Source organism: Ictalurus furcatus, chromosome 3 (assembly GCF_023375685.1).
Source record: "Ictalurus furcatus strain D&B chromosome 3, Billie_1.0, whole genome shotgun sequence".
NCBI lineage: Eukaryota > Metazoa > Chordata > Actinopteri > Siluriformes > Ictaluridae > Ictalurus > Ictalurus furcatus.
This window is the reverse complement of record NC_071257.1, coordinates 27,674,599-27,695,898: the sequence shown is the minus strand read 5'-3', so window position 1 is coordinate 27,695,898 and position 21,300 is coordinate 27,674,599. Positions and strand designations below refer to the sequence as shown.

The following is a 21,300-nucleotide window of genomic DNA, read 5'->3' as shown; positions in this document are numbered from 1 at the left end:
AAGAGCTACTAGACATGAACGAGGAAGAAGGAAAAGGAGAAAGTACCAGTAGTGCGAGCTGCGTTAAATCTGCAAGGGGAAATGAAGGATCTGAATCTGAACCTCCAGCTACCAAGAAGAAAAGGCTGTGTGACCTCCTCCAGAACAGAAGAAGCCAACTTACAAGTCACCAGACTCTGGCAATGGTAACAACAAAGTGCAGGCTGATGCAGAGGACCAACTTCCCCTAGGAAGAAGCACTTGATGCATCATCTGATCCCTTGATGTGATGGCGTGATAACCATAGAAGACATCCTCTAATAGCCAAGTTAGCACAAAAGTCCATGTGCATTTTGCAACAAGCACTAGCTCAGAAAGAATGTTTAGCACAGCTGGTAACATTGTTACCCCAGAAAGATCCTGCCATAAGCCCCACAAGGTAAACATGCTGGTGTTCCTTTCTCAGAATCTGCCTAAATATCAAAAATACACCTGGCAGCAGATATGGCCTGCCGAGGCACCTGTGCGTCTGTGTGAGACACTTTAACAAATTCAGTTTAGACTTGTTACTTGGTTTTCTTCTAGTTCTTGTTACCTTGCACTTTTTTGTTAACAAAGGTGTATTTATTATTTATTTGTTTTATTTATTTAGGATATTTTTTTTTTTGACATTCCAATGTCTAAATATTCTTAAGAATTAAACGTTCTTTGTTCTTTGAAAGAGTGTACTTGCATTATTATGCTGTTATATTGTCATACTGTCATATAATCACCATATAATCAGTGGCATAAAATGGTCTTAAAATGACAACAACAGTGTTTATCGCAATTAATTTTGGCACAACAAAAAGTAGTTATCGTGACAGCCGTGTGTGTGATGAGGGGGTGTGACATTCTTCAGAAAACTGACTAAATAATGTGTGTGTCCTGTTTGGCACAGAACCAGTAACTTAAATACACACCGGTAGACTTGTAAATAACAAATGCCGATAACTTCTGTAACAGCACACACACATCATTACATGGTGTTCAGTTGGGCTTGAGTTGCATTCTTGATTATATAGATGTTATTGTTGTACCAGGAAGCAAATGCAGTGTAATTGATGTGTTTGCTAGGTGCATGAACACAGCACTTTTTATTTATTTATTTATTTATTTATTTAAAACAACGATTTACTTCCCAAAGCCACTTACTTTGCACAGGCTCCATTTTTTTAAAACATCTTTTTCCTTCAAGTTCTTTATTTTACTGCAATTTTCTATAAGTAGCTTGCACGGTGTAAAACAATATTGGTGTATCCTTCACTAAACCTTGTGACAGTGTTTCTGCTGCAGGGTCTCCTACTGACAGCATAAAAAAAGGTGTTGAATTCATTAGCAGTTGCCAACATTTCAGTACTAACTGTTTCATTTATATTGCCGGTGTAGGCTCATGTTGATATGCCTCCAGAGACATTATCCCTTTCCTTGATCTCGTCTTTGCTTTTCGCTGCTCACTAAACTGCCCTTTAAAAAAAAAAAAAAAAAAAAAAAAAAAAAATCAGTTCATTAAAACTACGAATATCTGTATAGCGCAATATTGAATTCTTCATTAACTTGCAAATGCTGTTATTCAGCAATGGTTCGCCTCACACCTCCAGGGTCCGGGGTTCGATTCCCGCCGGGGCCATGTGTGTGCAGAGTGTGCATGTTCTCCCCGTGCTGCGGGGGTTTCCTCCGGGTACTCCGGTTTCCTCCCCCAGTCCAAAGACATGCACGGTAGGTTGATTGGCATGTCTAAAGTGTCCATAGTGTATGAATGGGTGTGTGAATGTGTGTGTGATTGTTTGCCCTGCGATGGACTGGCACCCTGTCCAGGGTGTACCCTGCCTTGTGCCCTTGTGCCCGATGCTTCCTGGGATAGGCTCCAGTTTCCCCCCGCGACCCTGAGAAGGAGTAAGCGGTTGAAGATGGATGGATGGATAGTACATCTGAAAGGATGTGTGTATACATTTATACATTCAAGTGTGTCTGTCATCATATTCCAACACTTTAATAGTGATCAACTTCTACCTTTCTAATCCATGGCTAGATGTGCTGCGGTTTAGCAATAAGTTCTGTTTTTAAGACAAATGCTTTAGCCACCTTTTGTATTCACAGTAAAGAAATCATTCTGTTGCCATTTCCCTAAATTTGTTGTGTTGTAGGATTTTGTTGGGATAATATAGGCATGTTGCTCCATGAGGTTATTTAAGTTCACATGATTTAAGCTTAATGAACCACCTCTTCTTTTTTCTTTTATTCCCACCTATTTTAGGCCTCTGTCTTGTCTTTCCAGTTGGGCTCCATTCCCATTGCTAGAAGATGCCAAGCCAGTCTTTACTCATTATTTTACAGTTGCAATCAAAATTTTTCAACCTCCATTGCAGATCAGGTTTATTGTCAAAATTCGCAGACTTTCAGCTGTTTGCAATGAACAAATCAAACAAAAGCAACTGAAATAGTTGCATTTTCAGTTGAATTTGTGGAAACCACTTGAAGCATTCGTTGTGTTGAACTATTTCAGTTGCTTTTATTGGATTTGTTCATTGCAAACAGCTGAAAGTCTGTACATTTTGACAGTAAACCTGATTTGCAATGGCGGTTGAATAATTTTGATCGCAAATGTATAATCCTAATAATCACTTTGACTTGCTTCTATTTCTGCTTGCAGGAAAAATAATGATAAAATAATGTTTATATTTAAAAAAACAAACAAACAAAAAAAACAACAACCCCTCAATCAGCTGCTTATTTTTAGATGATGCCGCATTTTCAACTAAAGTTTTCAACCATTTTATAGGTTTGGCATTATTGAAATTTATGTTAAATGCTTAGCTTAGATCTCAGCAGTGAAATGAAAAAGTGAAAGACACTTAGTCATGTCAGCTTTTGGCTAACTGTGGAATAGAGAGTTCTTTCAGTGCAGCCACCATGCTTCTCATCCAAGTAAATACAGTGTATAATAAAAGTGCTGTGTGGTTTATTATTTATTACACTGGACTTTTGCTGACTGCTGCTATAACCAAAATGGCAGTGTCTGTCAGAAGTGCCGCAAATACTCGAGGATCTGTTTGTGTCCCAGCTGTGCCATTGCCTAATAAATTTAAGAGCAAATTTGGGCAAGAACTTTTAAGTCGCAATGAATCAGCTGTAAATTGTTGAGCGTGACATGAATTGCTTTTCCATTGCCTGTAAGCGACGTGGTCAGTGCTGGAGCTTTCAGTTTTTCCAAATTAGACTGGTACAACTTGGTACAAGTCTAAACTGAACATACATTTTTAGTGAGTTGCTGAAACTTCAGCTATTTGTTAGGGCTAGAGATGTGATGTGATCCCAATATTGTAAAATATTTACATGCTACCCTTTAATGATTGTCATCAGGATATTTGATTTTCCAACTATCTCCTTGTGGAATATATTCATTCCTTTAAATGTTGAAATGTGTATATATTTACACTGAATTGAAAACTTTTAACAAATTCCTCACTCCTACTAAAGTTTATTGTTAAATTAATTATTTATCGGTCTTAGTAAAAAGTCATTTAGGAAAAAAACGCATCTGTGTAGTTGATTACCTTGACTAATTTTTACTCAGGGAGACACGTTTGCTTCGCACTTCTGGGATTGGGGGTTTAAATCCCACCTCCACCCTGTCTGTGCGGACTTTCCATGTTCTCCCCGTGCTTCGGGGGTTTCCTCTGGGTACTCCGGTTTCCTCCCCCAGTCCAAAGACATGCGCTGTAGGCTGATTGGCATCTCCACATGTGTGTACGATTGTGCCCTGTGGTGGGTTTTGCTCCAAGTTCCCTGGGATCTAGGTTCTCCAGGCTTCCCCTCAACCCTGTGTAGGATAAGTGGTATGGAACATGGATGGATGGATTTTTACTCACTTGAGGCTTACTCTTTCCTCTGTTTTCTTTTTCCTCCACTTCTTTTGCAGGACAGAACACGTGTTGTCTCACCCATCATAGATGTCATCAACATGGACAACTTCCAGTATGTGGGCGCGTCCGCAGATCTCAAAGGAGGTAAATGACTCTGTACCCACCTTCCACTTTTTTTCCATGTAATTAAAAAATTTAGCCGTTTTAAAACTGAAATATGTTTCTCTTTTGCCACATGTTACAGTCTAGCATTTTAAAGTCTGCTCACCCCAAATGTGAAAAGGGAATAAAAATCATTTGAATATTTAATTCCGACTGCAGAACAGGACCATCATGGACATTTTGACATCTGGTGTCTGATTATTAACTGAATTGATTTCCATTCTTCTGTCCATTTCTTTAAGGGTTGTAACTATCCAACAACTTGACCAAAGCTTGACATTTAATATATGAGGAAATAGCACTAACCTAGCAAGGTTTTAGACTGCTCAGCCAAACTGTTTTTACTTCCTCGTCTGTTAAAATGGTTTCTTAAGACGGGATTTTATTCATTTATTTTTCATTTATTTTCATTTATTATAAAACCCCAAATTTTCTTTCCTTTTGTTTCTTGCCTGTTTTTGCAATGCACTTTCTCTCTTTCTTCCTACTTCTCCTTGCCTTTTTTTGTGATGCGGAAAAACCTTTTTGAAATAAGACACAGGGAGAATAAGACTTACAAATTCAAGAACTTCCTCAGCTCATGCATATATAATATCGACATACCTCTGCTTTGCTATTCTGTTTCTTCTTCCCTTTCTTTTTTCATTTATTGATTAGGATGCGATTCTCTTCCATGCAGTAACTCCTAAACAGTAAGCCGCAGGGAAACGAGGTGCGCTGCAACTAAACTGAAATTCCCTTTATCTTGCACAACAGTAAATGCCCTGGAAGATTTGGAATGCATCATGTACATCACTTCATTTCATTCTCTCGATGGTCTTCTATTTTTTTTTTTTTTTTTTTTTTTCCAGCCAATACTGTCTGATGCTGTGAGAGCAGTGTGTGGCTGTTAGATGTGTCAGGAAGCTCGTGGGAAGTTTAGAGTGCTGAGAGCGCTGAGAGTGCACTCTGTTCAGCTCTTGCACTTCTGTGTAATTGGACTTTTCACACAGCATGAAGCAGGCAGTTGATTTTCTTTTTGTGTAATGAGTGGCAGTCTTTCTGACTCCCTTTAATTTACGTGGAACTGCATTACATGATACGTGGCATGACATTTTTGTTGTTGTTGTTGTTGTTTGGTTTTTTTTTCATTTTCCTAATCGGCCGTAACGTTGTCATGTAATCTGATCTGTGGTTTGTAAATTCCTCACAATGTGCTCTGCTAGTTACACATGATCTCTTCAGAAAGGTTTTGAGACGGAAACATGTCCCATGCTGCACAGACCCGCAGTGTTTGGAGTTCAGATGCAGGACAAGAGTCTGTACAAACAGAAGCTGCTTGGATGTCCTATAAATTTGTGTGCTGATTATTTTAATTTTGCCATTTTTTTAAATTAAATACTCATGCTTCAAAATGCTCACAATTACTTGCAACCATGTGTCCGTTAGAAACCCAGGCCACTGTGTTTTTATTCGGCTCTTTCAAACCGCATTATCTTTCTTTGTTTCTTTCTTTTTTTTTTTTTTTTTCCCGTAAAGGTTTTGATTGGAATCTGGTGTTTAAGTGGGACTACATGACGTTAGAGCAGAGACGGGCGAGGCAGGGGAACCCCATCGCTCCTATCAAGTGAGTAGCTGCTTTTTTCCTGTTAGTAATGTTCCAGTCTCTTGAAAGCACAAGGTTTTCCTTTGCTTCAGTTCACTGACATGATGAACTTACTCTCAGGTAATAAGGGGACTTTTCCTTGTCGCTGCAGTGGTGCACTCAAGGGCACGCCATTTGTACTTTTACCGTGTATTATTCACATAGAAGGGTGTTTCAGTTACAGTCCACTTTTGTATCTTCAAAACATTTTAAAAGTATATTCTGTCCACTCGATGAAAGAAGCACATTAAAGGGTACTATAGATGTACTGTTTAGGGTGGGCAGGGGTGTCCAATCATATCCTGAAAGAGATCATGTGGGTGTAGGTTTTCATTCCAACTAAGCAGAAGTCACACTTCATAGTTTACTGAAAGGCTTATTAAAATAGGTTGGATTGGAATGGAAACCTGCACTCACACCGGCACTTTGTGGATAAGATTGTACACCCCTGCTATAGGGTACAACATTCACAACGAGGAAGGGTAAGTGGTAGCTCGGTGGTTAAGACGTTGGACTTCTGATCAGAAGGTTGGCAGTTCAAACCCTAGCACTACCAAGCTGCCACTGCTGGGCCCCTGAGCAAGGCCCTTTAACCCTCAACTGCTCAGTTGTATAAGTGAGATAATTGTAAGTCGCTCTGGATAAGGGCATCTGCCAAATGCTGTAATGTAATGTAATGAAGGGTACAACTTAGTACTGTTGTTTTTCTCCTCTTGTGAGTGCATGGTGGGAATTATTAAACTAAGACATCAATTAATAAAAGGAATTGATCCTTAAAATGTTGGTCTTTCACCTATGCAGGGTTTAGTCCCCCTCCCACCCCCCCCAAAAAACAGTGCAGTTCATTTATGCGTGTGAGAACAAAACAATCATTCCTCATGGTGGTCTTGGTCCATTTACAGCTAAGTAATCTGGTTCCAAGGATTCAACTGTAGTGAGAAAGCAATTCAACTCCAAATCATTACAACAGCAGGAAGTGAACACATCATGAAGTGCATCATTGATCGTGATCAGCACACCTAATAGTTTACTCACAGACAAGATCAACTGATTAAACACGTAGAATCAGGTTGGCGTCTTGTTCGATTGGATTGTAAACCTGCACCCACACCGGCTGTTTGCGGATTAGATTGGACACTCCTGGAGTATGCCATCGCCTCCCATCCCCCACCAAAGCCGTGTAATTTTGCTCTCACCCCAGCCACGGATGGCTGTTGCATCAGGGATTGGCATCAGCTAAGTTTTCTCGATTTCTGTGCACTTGTGGCAAAGGTTAATTTACAATTTTCCATTGCCGTATTTCTGACCAATGTGTGAACATAATTACATGTGTTGTGAAAACAAACAAACAAACCAAAAGTAACAATTTCCTTCTGATTTAAACTGACTAATAGATAGAGTTCTCTAGTGAGGATTAATAGATGTGAAAGCGGCTCCGAGAAACCAAAATACCCGTTATATATCAGTTTAATAACACGTGACATTTAAAATATATCACATACAGTTACAACTGTGTATGTAATGAGATGATGATGAAGAAACAGCTTGGGCATACAACCCCAATTCCACTTTGTAAAATTTCCAAAACACTGTGTAAAATGTAAATGAAATCAGAATGCACTGATTTACAAATCTCATAAACCCATATGTTATTCACGATAGAACATAGAAAACATGTCAGATGTTTAAACTGAGGAAATGTACCATTTTAAGGAAAAAATAAGGTCATTTTGAATTTGATGGCCACAACAAGTCTCAAAAAATGTGGGACGGTGGCAACAAAAGGCTGGAAAAGTAAGTGTAAAATCATTGCATTCTGTTTTTATCTACATTTTACACAGCGTCCCAGCTTTTTTGGAATTGGGGTTGTAGATCCACTCTTCCTGTAGATACGTTTGAAGGAAGTTCATTATCAAACTTCTCTAACCAAAACAACAGGCTCTTTATTCCTCGTGCTCATGATTACTTGCTGTTGTAAGTGCCATGACCTCTGTGAAAGTTCCTGCCATGATTAAAAGCGATCACGATGACCTTGAACACATTCATCAGACTATTGTAGACACACCTGAGCAGGTAACTGACATGATTATAATAAAACTTCTCAGAACACGTGCATTTATCTTGAGCTAGTGAGTAATGCTGTGAAAGCTTTATAGTCTAGGGATATGTATCCAGTTCAGTTTTTCAGTATTATTTTATTTCTGTAGCACTTTCTACAGTAAACATCGTCACAAAGCAGCTTTACAAAAGTCAACATGTCGATCGAGAGACAGTGGCAAGGAAAAGAAACCTTGAGAAGAACCAGACTCGAAATGAAACTCATCCTCTTGTAGATGACATCCAGTAGTGAGATAATAAATCATTACTCTTCTACACCTCTGTGCTGTTATATACAGATGTGCAAAAAAGTTTACATACCCCTTGTAGAATCTACAAAATCTTAATACTTTTTACAAAATAAGTGGGATCATAAAAATCCCATGTTGCTGTTGTTTATTTAGTGCTGTCCTGAATAAGTTATTTCACATAACAGATGTTTACTTATAGTCTACAAGACAAGATAATAACGGAGTTTATAAAAATTACCCTGTTCAAAAGTTTATATACCCTTGATTCTTAATACTGTGTGTTTTTTTTTTTTTTTGTGTTGTGATAGTTGAGAGTCATGAGTCCCTTAAACTGCCCACTGCAAACATTCACTGATGCTCAAGAGGGTAACGCAATACATTAAGAGCCAGGGGGATGTAAACTTTTGAACAGTATGATTGGTGCAAATTGTTATTATTTTGTCTTCTAGGAGACACTTAAATACCTTATTTAGCTTCTGAAGGGTCGTACTAAATGGAAAAAAATAAGATTACACGATACATTAAGGCTCTTAATGTATCGTGTTACTTTCTTGAGCATCAGTGGGATGCTGTTGGGGAGGGGTTAAATATGCAGAAGATGCTGGAAAAGTAAAGAATGTGCATGTCCTGGAGGATTTTTCTGAAGAACAGTGGGCAGTTTAACTACTCAGGACAAACAAGGAACTCATGAACAACTCTCTCAAAACATAAACTTGTCTCCTAGAAGACAAAATAATAACAATTTACACCGATCATACTGATAAAAAGTTTACATCCCCCTGGCTCTTAATGTATCGCGTTACCCTCTTAGGCATCAGTTAATGTTTGCACCTTATATAATAGTTGTGTACAAGTACGAGGATTTTTCTGAAGAACAGTGGGCAGTTTAAGGGATTCATGACTCACAACTATCACAACACAAAAAACACAGTCATGGATCATCCAGGTAACGAGACACAGTATTAAGAATCAAGGGTATGTAAACTTTTGAATGGGGTAATTTTTTATAAATTCAGCTGTTGTCTTGTGGACTGTAAGTAAACATCTGTTGTGTGAAATAGCTTATTCAGGACAGCAATAAATAAACAACATGGGATTTTTATGATCCCGCTTATTTTGTGAAAAGTATTAAGATATTGCAGATTCTACAAGGGGTATGTAAACTTTTGGGCACAACTGTACTCTGAGTGTATCGTGAACGAGTCATGGGATGAGCACAGGACAGTCTTTATGATTACAGCAGCAGTTCTTAGTTACAAGTGTACAGTATCTGTGTGTGTATAAAAAGATTTTTAGATTATTAAGGCCAATTGAGTTAACTGCGAACTTGAATTAAATGTGATAAAGATTGTGATCTGACACTGACTTCATCTTAATTCACCTCATTTGATCCAATTGTCTCCCAATTTCTCCAAAAAAAAAAAATGAAAGACATGATTTTAACATGTACATCAGCATAACGTGCCTTCCCACTAATGTGCAAAACACATCAGTAAAATCCAGTCCTACAGGGTTTCAGGGCTGATGTTGCTCGTATGCCGGTGTTCAGTATCCAATTCTTTCACATTAAAGACATGCGATCGGAGTATTTCCTGATATGACACTTCTCAGATACTGACATTCTCGTACTAACCGAGCCGGTAGTCTGCTTCTCCTGCCAAGTTTTTGAAGAATATTGGCATGTTAGCGGCACGTTTTAGTACAGTTTGTGTCAAAGGTTCACATCATGGTTGGATTGGAAAACAAGTCTCAGCTAACATGATACCAGTCCAGTGTTTCAGTCTGGCCCCAAAGTTAAGTTTCATATTGGATCGGTGCGTCCCTCGTGGTACTGTATGCAGATTGTCACTTCATAAATTTTGTTTGACTGGTACATAAATCATAGATTCGATTCAATTCAGTTCAATTTTATTTGTATAGCGCTTTTAACAGTGGACATTGTCTCAAAGCAGCTTTACAGAAATATAAAACACAGGTTACAGATTTTAAATCTGTGAATTTATCCCAATTGAGCAAGCCGGTGGTGAGGAAAAACTCCCTAAGATGATATGAGGAAGAAACCTTGAGAGGAACCAGACTCAGAAGGGAACCCGTCCTCATCTGGGTAACAACGGATAGTGTGAAACTAAAAGAAAGTTCATTATGGTTTGTAAATGAAGTCTGTTTGTTGAACTAGTTCACTGATCACCAAAGGAGACCCGAGCGCAAAACTGCATGTGGTAATTGCAGTCCCAAGGCCATAGCAGAAACCATAGTCCCAGCAATCACAGCGAGAATGTCCATGTGGAATTAAGGTCCAAAACCATTTCCATGGTACTTCAAGCGGTGCCATCCTCATCAATCTCCAGGCTCTAGCCTCCAGTTGATGAGAGCTCCATCCAGAGGTAGGGCATCGGAACGGATCAGGCAGGTCCGGAGAGCAGAAAACGTCAGGATCACTGGCATCTCCATAAAATCGTGTGTATCTCGACATAAATTCCTAAATCATGGTTTTTCTGGATCCCAGTGAAACCAGTTGACATTTCCTACAACCAGTAACTAATGCTACTCTGCATTGTGTTTTTGTCCTGAGGATTTTATGATGACAAGAGAAATGAATACAGCCTTCATTAAGTTGGTGGGGATACATTGCATACGCTGCCCTACACCAATACATGCATTCTGTGTCCTACACCAGTATTAGGTATATACACTCCCCTCTGAAACTGTTGGAAAGGCGAGGATAATTCATTTTTCTTTTTGCTGTAGACTGAAGACATTTGGGTTTGAGATCAAAACATGATTATGAGAAGAGAGTTTAGAATTTCAGCTTTTATTTCCTGGTATTTATATGTAGAGGTGTTAAACGACATGGAACACATTTTGTATCAGACCACCCGATTTGTAGGTGAGCACAAATATTGGAACATGTGCCTGACGAGTGGTTCTTGCTACCCAGCTGTTAGATTGATTGTTTAAACAATAAATAGCTCTGAACATCTCTTGAGCAACAGATCTAATCTGAGCAACAGATACCGAATGGGTCAGCCAAGGAAAAGAACAGCAGCTGATGACAAACATTCTGAGAGCTATGAAGAAAACTCCAAAAACAACAGTTATTGACATCACCAACAACCTCCACAGGACAAGGGTGAAGGTCTCGTAATCCACTGTTTAAAGAAATCTTCGAGGTTAGTTGCATTTATATGGCGCTGTTCTAGTAGTGACTCAAATTGCTTTATATAGTTTGGGGGGGGTGTTGGTCTCCTAGCTCCTCAACCACCGCTAGTGTGTATCATCCACGTGGATGATGTGACGGCAGCCATAGTGCGCCAGAACACCCACCACACACCAGCTATTAGTGGGGAGGAGAGAGTGATGTAGCCAATTCAGGGATGGGGATTATTAGGGGGCTAGAGAAGGGCCAATGGGGGAATTTCGGCCGGACACCAGCATATACCCCAACTCTCTTACATTGACTGTTCTGGGATTTTTAACGAAGAGGATTTTTAATCAGGACCTTGGTTTAACCATGATGTTTCTACAGTATAGTGTCCCTGTCACAGACCACAGGGTCAGCACCCCCTGCTGGCCTCACTAATACCACTTCCAGCCGCAACCTTAGTTTTCCCCAGGAGGTCTCCCATCCAGGTACTAGCCAGGCTCAACGCTGCTCAGCTTCAGTGGGAAATCAGGCAAGAACTACAGGGAGATATGGCTCTGGCTCATGGCAACGCTTGCTGCATCTAGCTTTAACACACCTAGATAGAAATACCAGGAACTAAAGGCTGAAATCCTAAAATCGTGCCTCAAATCCGTCTTTTGAGCTGCAACCCAAACGTCTTTGGTGTATAGTACAAATAAATGATTTGATTTGGCCTTGCCGTTTCACAAGTTTTGGAGGGGACTCTATCTATCCATCCACCCATCCATCTATATATATGAGGAATAATGTTGTGTAATGATACCATTTTGCCTCTGTTACATCAGGACTCCTATGATAGCTGGTGGCCTCTTCGTCATGGACAAAGGCTACTTTGAGGAACTCGGGAAATACGACATGATGATGGACGTGTGGGGTGGAGAAAATCTAGGTGAATTCTTCATTTCACACACCACTGCAACACAGGTGAAGTAGCACTGACCCACACATCCCAAAACTGTGCTTTATCAGGAGAGCAGGAAGTGCAAATGACGGACGTAGGATTTTTGTATTTGGGCAAAAGAATGTCACAGATGCCATTGCAGTTGCATCTGAAATGTGAGTGCATCTTTTGAGCTTGTGAGAATGAGTCTGGTTACTGTGAGAGAGGTCAAGCCCACACACATTTGCTTTCCCTGTTCATTCATGTTCAAAAAGCAGCAATGTTGCCCTTTTGCTTGTGTTGCTGTCTGAAAGATTTGCCTCTCTATTAAACTCTGAAACTGAAAGCTCTGAGGTAAGCTCAGGTTTAGGTGTAGGAGCACATCATGTCTGAGGGGGAAAAAAACATTACTCATTTCCCAAACAGCGGACTCCTTTCAGCTGAGGTGGTTGTGGAAATGTCACAAGAATACGGCAAATGATGCATCCAAGGCAGACTGTACGGAAATATAATTTTTCCAGATGTAGCAGTTAGATTGCCCACTTCAGCTTGACTAGGATGTGTGTTCTAATTTCTACTTTTAAATGCTAGCATTTCATTTATTTATATATATATATATATATATATATATATATATATATATATATATATACATACACACACACACACACACACACACACACACACACACACACACACACACTTAGCTTGATGCCTGTGTGTGTGGGCATGTGTTTTTTTTTTTTTTTTCTTTTTTTTTTCTTTTTTTTTTTTTTTTTTTTAAACTTAAATAATTTTTAAAAAGCAAAAGGTTTCCTTTTGGTTACTGAGCTTAAGCACAAGACAAATGTGTGTGTGTGTGTGTGTGTGTTTTCAGAAATCTCATTCCGGGTGTGGCAGTGTGGTGGCAGTCTGGAGATCATTCCTTGCAGTCGAGTGGGACACGTGTTTAGGAAGCAGCATCCCTACACGTTTCCTGGAGGCAGTGGCACCGTGTTCGCCAGGTAGCTGCTGAACTCGTCGTGTGAGCTGTAGTGGAAAAATCAAAACACGCCAAAAACAGTGCCTCTAAATATCTTATCTCTCAGTACTTGTCGAATATAACAGGACGCAGTTTAAGTTTAAGAGGTACATGTCTACGGCTCTTCCAGGAAACAAAATGGAGCCTGCATGGCAGTGTGTCCCAGCTGATTTGCTCCACCTAGTGGTTGAAAATGAGTACTGCTTATATACCTTGTGAGCCTCAATACTAAATAAGAATATGCTGCTATGAGTTATCACTCAAAATATGCCAAAAGAGTCGTCTTTATTACCCCATTAAAAACAGCTAAACTAAAACCTTTTGGATGCCCCGCCTCCTTCCTCTCACTTTCACATCAGTAATGTTCTTCCCAGTGCCCTCCCTTTATCTCGATTTTTAAAATATATATTTTTGCATTAAAGCTGCAGCCTTGCTTTCTGTCAACGTAAATAGGGAATGTTTTGATTTCATTAATGTGAAATAAAATCGGTCACCGTATATTTGACTTGGCTAACATTAGACAAGTATTTAATTAACATAATTCAGCCACAAGAGCATTAGTGAGGTCAGGCACTGATGCTCTTGTGGAGCATATTGAGGAGGCCTGGGGTGCTGTCGGCGTTCCGGTTCATCCCAAAGCTGTTCAGTGAGGTTGAGGTCAGGTCTCTCTGCAGGCCGCTCGGTTTGCCAAGGTTGGTGTGGAAGAACTCATGTCTTCATGGATCTCATGGATGTATAGTGCAGAGCATTTAATGGTCCTGATAATGTATCTGATGTACTGAAATGGCTTCAGTAGTAGTATAGTGTATAGTAGTAGTACAGTGACTTACTTTCTCTTTTCAAATAACATTTTTTGGTGCGTTTAAGAGGAAACACTCGTCACTAATATTTAAATGCTAAAGTTTTTGATATAATTGTTACCCATAAACCAATTAAAATCAGCCATCTTCAAGTGCAACTTCAAGCTGAATGCCACATGACGTCCTATTCGCTTTGTTTGGCTCCTAGAGAAAGCAGGACTCCTTGTGTTTCTGTTCTGGTCTGATGTTTTCTGATAAAAATTTCAGAGTTTAAAGCAGGCTCCCACACTTATGCATTACAGGAAATACACTGTGACTCATAGTTAATATTTCCTCATGAAGGACACACAGCAGCGTTAAATTTTGTGTTACATTTCCGAATTTGAAATTCAAGCGAACTCCAGAATGCTTCAATAAAGTTAGCTCTCTGTGATGCAAAATAGACACACAAGCAGGATACAAATAGTCCTGGATTCGGATTAGTTACTTGTTCGGATATGCCGTATTGTCAGTATTTTGAGATTTCTAACCATTCCCGACGGATTAATAAGAGCTCACAGGAAATACCTCAGTGAGTGTTGTTCTGCCCCTGCAGGAACACCAGACGAGCAGCAGAGGTATGGATGGACGATTTCAAGAATTTTTATTATGCTGCTGTACCTTCTGCACGGAACGTGCCCTATGGCAAGTAGGTGTCTCCGCATTTCCATCTCCACAGTCCATTTAATTCTTTCCATCCAGAACCATTAAGCTCATGTAACCATATAAGCTCATTTGACATAAAGCACTGTGTCTGCATGTGCGCTCACTTATTTTCTTAAACCGAGTTATCTATTTAAACTGCCCTCTTTTCTCTGTGCCAGTATTCAGAGCAGGCTGGAAATGAAGAAGAGATTAGGCTGCAGGCCATTTAAGTGGTACCTGGAGAACGTGTACCCAGAACTCAGGTGAGCTGCATTCAGTCTGGCTACACTCTCTTTCACCTTGTCATGTTGTTGTTTAGCTCATTTACAGTATAACACAACATGCATACAGTTTACACGGTATATTCTGTCCACCGCAAGAAATTCGATTCAATTCAATGTTTGATTCAGTTTTATTTATATAGCGCTTTTAAAAGTTGTCACAAAGCAGCTTTACAGAAATCCAGATATAGACTTATTTATAGCAAGTTGGGGGAAGGAAAAAAAACTCCCTGAGATGACATGAGGAAGAAACCTTGAGAGAAACCAGACTCAAAAGGGAACCCATCCTCTTCTGGGTGACACCAGATAGTGAGATTATAAATCATTACTTTTGTACAGCTGAGTACTAGAGAGTCAGGCAGTGCTCCGTGTGTTAAAAAGCTCTTCAGTATATGTATCTTTTGTCTCTTTTTTAGCCAGTAGAATTTTAACTTTAAGTCTATAATTTCCAGGTTATCTACTGTATAACGAATGATTCTTGAGCATAGTGTTTATCAAGTGCAATCAACCACCGAACTAAATAACCTGTATTCCTATGGAATCTGTCCACAAGACTGGTGGAATTTTATTTCCACTCCATATCGGAGTGGTTCCAAACCAGTTAGTGAGTAAAAAGGAGATTTTATATGTGGAGCATTGGTGGCGTAGTGCAGGTTAAGGCTCTGGGTTACTGATCGGAAGGTCGGGGGTTCAAGCCCCAGCGCTGTCAAGCTGCCACTGTTGGGCCCTTGAGCATCTCCGGTGGCTCTGCTCCAGGGGCGCTGTATCATGGCTGACCCTGGGCTCTGACCCCAACTTCCTAACATGCTGGGGTATGTGAAGAAAAGAATTTCACTATGCTGTAATATGTATATGATGAATAAAGACTCATTATTATCATTATTATGACCTGTTGAAGTGAAAACATTGTCATCAATGTGGGTCATAAACCGGTGAGTGATGTGAGCGTACCACTTTAAGTGTGGATGTGTACAGTCAGGACACACAAACAGCTTATTTTTAAGCCATTTGCCATCAAAATGCCATTTTTATGATCCCTCATTCATTTTTTTAAATAAATGATTACCGTTTTGCGATTCTGCAAGGCATATGTAAACTTACTTTTATGACCGCAACTGTATTGCTGATAATTCTAAATCCTAATCTAGATGTCAAGCTAGCGCAGTTAGTTAGCTGATACTAGGTAGGACTGGTCAGAGCATTATGTTTTTTTTATTTTCCTCACATCAGCACAAGAGGCACTCCAGCCAGCGCTTTTATTTTGTGTGTTTTATCTTCGTCCACATCCATACTGTAGACTTTAGTTTCTTAGGCATGTGGTTTGATATTTTCAGGGTCCCAGACCATCAGGACATTGCATTCGGGGCTCTGCAGCAAGGCGGGAACTGCCTCGACACGCTGGGCCACTTTGCCGATGGCGTGGTGGGAGTCTACGAGTGCCACAACGCAGGGGGCAACCAGGTAGCATTCAGAGCACAGGTACATCACTAAACATTTCAGGAGCAGCAGGAGAGCGGTGGGTGACGCACACAGTCTGCACTGGGGTGAAGGAATCCATGGGCTCGTGAGTGGCGAGTCACTTAAAGCAAAGCCGCGCTGCACTGTTGGTTTGAAATCACATGTTTATAGCTTCTTTATAGAATCTTTCACATGAGCACTTTTTTTTTTTTTTTTTTTTTTTTTACTTTTTCACAGAAATTGAACAGTAATTAATTGGGATGTGGTTAAATGTGACCAAAAGCCTGAGGGTGAGTCTCAATCAGCTCCCTAGGTTGTGAATCAGTGTATTGTAAACACGAGCTCGGGCACTAGTAAGGCTCACTACACATTAGGACGCCGATGACTCAATTTCCGGCGGCTACATGATGACTGCATGCTTGCGTTGTAAAAGATCACCAAAAATGAAAAAAACTGTTTAACAAATATTTAAGTCTTATACGTCATAAATTTTTTAGCTTAAGCACACACGTTTCATGATACGTCAAGCAGGATTGTAGGCAAGCTAGTGGATTATTATTTTTTTTTTTTAAATCATTAAATGCTTCGTTACATTCAAACAAACCATCAAATGTCAAATAAAGTTAAAAACCGCTAACGTAAGTAATCATTTGAGAGCTACAAGAACGATAACAAGCTGCTTATATTTGTAGACGACACTGGCTGAGAGTGAGTCCCTCGTTTGTTTGTTTCTTTCGAGCTGAGATGCTTCAGAAAATATGACGTCATTTTCAGTAAAGGAACATACCGAGCATCGATGCTCCCTGGTTTTTGCGGCGCATTGTGGGATTTTTTTTTTTTTTTTTTGGGGAGCAAACTTTTTCCAGTACACTGGAAGGATTTTACGAATGAGACAGCCCTTAAAATGGCCGACTCCCTGATCAGTGCCCTGAATACTGATCTAGGGATCTGATCGAGACGCATCGCAAGTTGCTAGCACAATGTCCAGGAAATGATCAGGATGCTCATGTGTGAACAGAAGCGGATGCAGTTATTATAACAGAAGCGGATGCAGTTATTCATGAGGCACTCCAGTAGTAGACTCGGTGAAAAGGTGCCATACAGTAAGGTGATGAACCATGAAAGATCCTGTATAATTGAGCTTTGATTGTAAGTGTAAATGTGTGCATCCTGGTAAAATACTGTGTGAGAGCTGCATGTCTGAATGACACGAATACCGATTATACTACAGCCCCATGGCAAAATTACGATCCTTAAAAATGAAGCGCTTTGAATATTGAACTCTGTTGATGTGTAGAGCGTGATGATAGGGTTTCTCTGAATGTCTCATGGAATTCCTCTTTGCTCCATGTGTTCAGGAGTGGGCCTTGACTAAAGATAAGTCGGTGAAGCACATGGACCTGTGTCTGACTGTAGTGGAGCGCATGGCAGGATCTCAGATCAAACTGCAGGGCTGCAGAGAAAACGACAGCAGACAGGTGAGTCAAACACATCTGAATCTGGTGAAACCTCACCGAAACTGTGAAGTGAAATGAAAATCCAACTTGTTGTACACTATGCCTGTCAGACTGATGGGAGGGAGGGGGGGAGGGGGTTCCTTTCTTTAAAAAAAAAAAAAAAAAAAAAAAATTGACCCCATCCTTATGTACTGTATGAATACTTTGTGAGCAGTATGTTAAGTTGTATTTTTATAATATACAATAGGAATTTTTATAATATACAATTATAATAATAGGAATAATAAATTAATGATAAAAAAGAGACAAATACGTGCACACAGTGCGATATGGTAACGAATGTAGGACGAGTAACTGAGCATGGTTTTGGACCAGTGACCGATATCGGTATGGGTATTGATGCATTGTGTGTGTGTGTGCGTGCGTGTGTGTGTGTTGCAGAAATGGGAACAGATCGAGAACAACACCAAACTGCGACACGTGGGGAGTAATCTGTGCCTGGACAGCCGGAGCGCCCGTAATGGGGGCCTGACGGTGGAGGTGTGCAATCCCTCTCTCACTCAGCAATGGAAGTTCACCCTCAACCTGCAGCCCTAGTCCCTAACCCCTAGCCCCTACGTCCTGTATCCTTGGTGGGTCACAGAGCAGCGCACGGTCTCTGAGAGAACGCTGTCCAGCTGCAGTGGGTCTGCTCGCCCCTTCCCCCTCACACAGGGCTATGGGGCCAAACAGACCCAAAAACAAACATGAAAACTGTTTTTTGGTTGTTTTTTTTTCCATCCAACTATATACCTCACCATTTTATTTTTGGTCCAGCTCTTAATTGAAATGCATTTGAGGTATTTTATTTTCTTCCTATTTCTGATGCCAGCCAAATGGATTAGATTTTTGTTGCCCTTCTTCTTTTTCTGATTTCTCTTTTTCATCTTTTTTTGTTGTTGTTAGGATTTTTTTTTTTTAATTAATCATAGTTGTTTTTGTTTCATGTAACCAATAATGTTGAATGTAAGTGACACTCAATGGAGGCTCCTTTTACGATCGGAGAAAAAACAACAACATGAGGACCTTTTCATGTTTCAATCCACGTTCTTGGCCCTGCGTGCGTGTGTGTGTGTGTGTGTGTGTGTGTGTGTGTGTGAGAGAGAGAGAGAGAGAGAGAGAGAGAGAGAGAGAGAATCTGCTGGCCTCAGTTTATGTGAACACTGTGTACAGTCTTTTCAACAAACAAAAAAAAAACCTAATCAGAGGCCAGCGTTGTCTTTGTTTTTTTTGTTGTTTTTTTTCTTTCTTTCTTTTTTTTCCTCCCCCTTGCAGCTTCTAACTAATTGTCATTCTATCTATTTTGCATCTTGAATGTGCAATGAAGAACGACCTGTTTTCTCTTCGAGCCTCTGGAGTGTTTTGGTGGAGAACCAGCAGCACACCACGTAGTGCTCTGCGCTACCATTCAGTTTCGGTTGCCTTTGTCACCAAATGGCTCATTTGTAGCTGCATTACGTAGAATCATTCCATTGACGAGTACCTGTGTTCTGTTTCAATCGCTCTGACATGAAAATGTATCTGTGCATTATGTTAGGGTCAGTGCGTGGTCACTGTGATCAAAGCCGAATCCCAGTGGCGCCGGACCTGTTTGAATTCCGATCACGGGCTTCCCAAAACTAGAGCCAGGAAATGGTTTCATTTGTGTATTGCACATTTATATTTTACTTGATTTCTTGTTATTTTATTGTATGTCCTTCAGTGATTTAGTGTGATTGCCTTTGACTGTATCCATGCTACTGTAAACAGAAAGGGTCCCTGTGCTGTGCAGCTCTCAGTCAGGGCTGGAAGTAGCTGGACCTCAACTGGACTCTGAGAGAAAAACCTCCATGCCGTAGGTGTGCATTTCTCTCTATTCTACAGCCTCCACATTTTTATGCTTTTTTTTCCATCACCTAGATCATGACGTTCATTACGGTACTTCACACAATGCTGTGGTTCTGCTTAGTCTGTTGTAAATGATACAAACAGATAAACGGAGAAGGTTTGATTATAGTTCCTTTTTTTTTTTCTGACTTTGGTGTGTGTCTGATTGAGCATAGCCCTGTAGCGTAATTTATTCTAGATTAGGACACATACTGTTGAGTCTCAGATATACTGTAATCACCAATGTTCACTTTGTTCCTGAGTATTTTTGACTCTACTACATCACCCTGTATTTGTCCAGCTACAGGGAATCTTTTCCAGACGTCCTTGGATGTGAATCTAAGGACACTAAGACAAGTTGAAGCCTTTGAGTTCATCACTGACACACTGGCACGAGACTGACTGAATCAGGGTTTAAAAAAAATAATAATTAAAAATCCTGACCTGCGCGTGTTCCAGAGTTGGAAAAAGTCAAACATGATGCTGTGCTCTGTATAGTGGGGCTTTTTATAGATGGCAAATGAAAAAGTTGAGTTTCACTGGTGAAATACGACTGCCTATGATCATTTCGCCATCACGATGCCAACATTTGAGCAATTTTGTACATTCTGGAAAGAAACCTTTATATGATGTCAAAAAAACAAAACAAAAAAAAAAACAACAAACGAGGGCCAAATTGTGAGAAATCCATTGCTTATGAATCTGAATTGGAATAAATGTTTACATAGTACACTGTGCCAAAGTTATTTCCTGTTGGGTTCAGTTGTCTCAGCGTACTTCAAAACTAGAACATTGACAGAAATCATGACCCCCATATTTCCCCCAATTTGGTTTTTGAACACAGTAAAGGAAAAGTTCTTGATTGCATTTAAAACCAAGGGAGATGTGACAGGGTCACCAGTTGTTGTAAAAGTGTATATGTGTGTATATACAATCCGTATGTCCATGCATGTACATATAAACACGTACAATTGCAGTTACTAGTGATTTGGTTAATTGTACAGCGCTTTTATTTGTCCTTTTTTTTGTTTTATAGATATGGTGAAAGGTTTACTTTGAATGAGGAAATAATTAACTTAAATAAAAATTTATATATAATCAGTGGTGTTTAATGTAAAGTGTCTGGGAGTAGAATCACTGGATGAATGAGTGATTTGAGGTGATCTACTAACAACATGGGGCTGTGGCGTAATCGTTGGGTTTCAAACTTTTCTAGATTTCTTTCATTTGTCACTGAAGTGCCACTGAATAGGATTCACAGTGTCGTCACTTTGTCTTCAGTACTGAATACGAAGTATTTCAGATCTCAGGACTAATAGAACTAAAGCAGCTTGCTTTAACTAAAACACACACGCACAAATGAATGAAGATTATTGAATGAAGATTTTTGACTAGCTAATAGCTCTCAATTTAAAAAAACAAAACAAAACAACAGCATCAATTCCTTCGATTTTGAACACTAGCGCACTACAATAAAATTAGGCCTCATATGATTCACTAAATAGCCTTTACAAGGGACAGTAGTATTACCATCATCTAATTACCTTATATGTCAATTTTATGCTAAATGCATTTATAAACAGTTAATAATAATTCCTATATTGTATTTAAG

The 21,300-nt window shown here is 39.8% G+C and overlaps 1 protein-coding gene across 2 annotated transcripts in view; it reads left to right on the top strand.

Moving 5' to 3' along the window:
* Nucleotides 1-19,817, top strand: part of galnt2 (UDP-N-acetyl-alpha-D-galactosamine:polypeptide N-acetylgalactosaminyltransferase 2) — a 138,186-nt gene extending 118,369 nt beyond the window's left edge. For both annotated transcript variants that reach the window (XM_053621846.1, XM_053621845.1), the window contains 9 exons: nucleotides 3,941-4,028; nucleotides 5,565-5,652; nucleotides 11,988-12,091; nucleotides 12,960-13,086; nucleotides 14,499-14,591; nucleotides 14,767-14,850; nucleotides 16,203-16,329; nucleotides 17,685-17,804; nucleotides 18,225-19,817. In XM_053621846.1, the coding sequence (XP_053477821.1) occupies nucleotides 3,941-4,028; nucleotides 5,565-5,652; nucleotides 11,988-12,091; nucleotides 12,960-13,086; nucleotides 14,499-14,591; nucleotides 14,767-14,850; nucleotides 16,203-16,329; nucleotides 17,685-17,804; nucleotides 18,225-18,380 (987 nt within the window). In that variant the 3' untranslated portion in view covers nucleotides 18,381-19,817. The remainder of the gene's footprint in view (nucleotides 1-3,940; nucleotides 4,029-5,564; nucleotides 5,653-11,987; nucleotides 12,092-12,959; nucleotides 13,087-14,498; nucleotides 14,592-14,766; nucleotides 14,851-16,202; nucleotides 16,330-17,684; nucleotides 17,805-18,224) is intronic.
* Nucleotides 19,818-21,300: the final 1,483 nt, after the last annotated feature.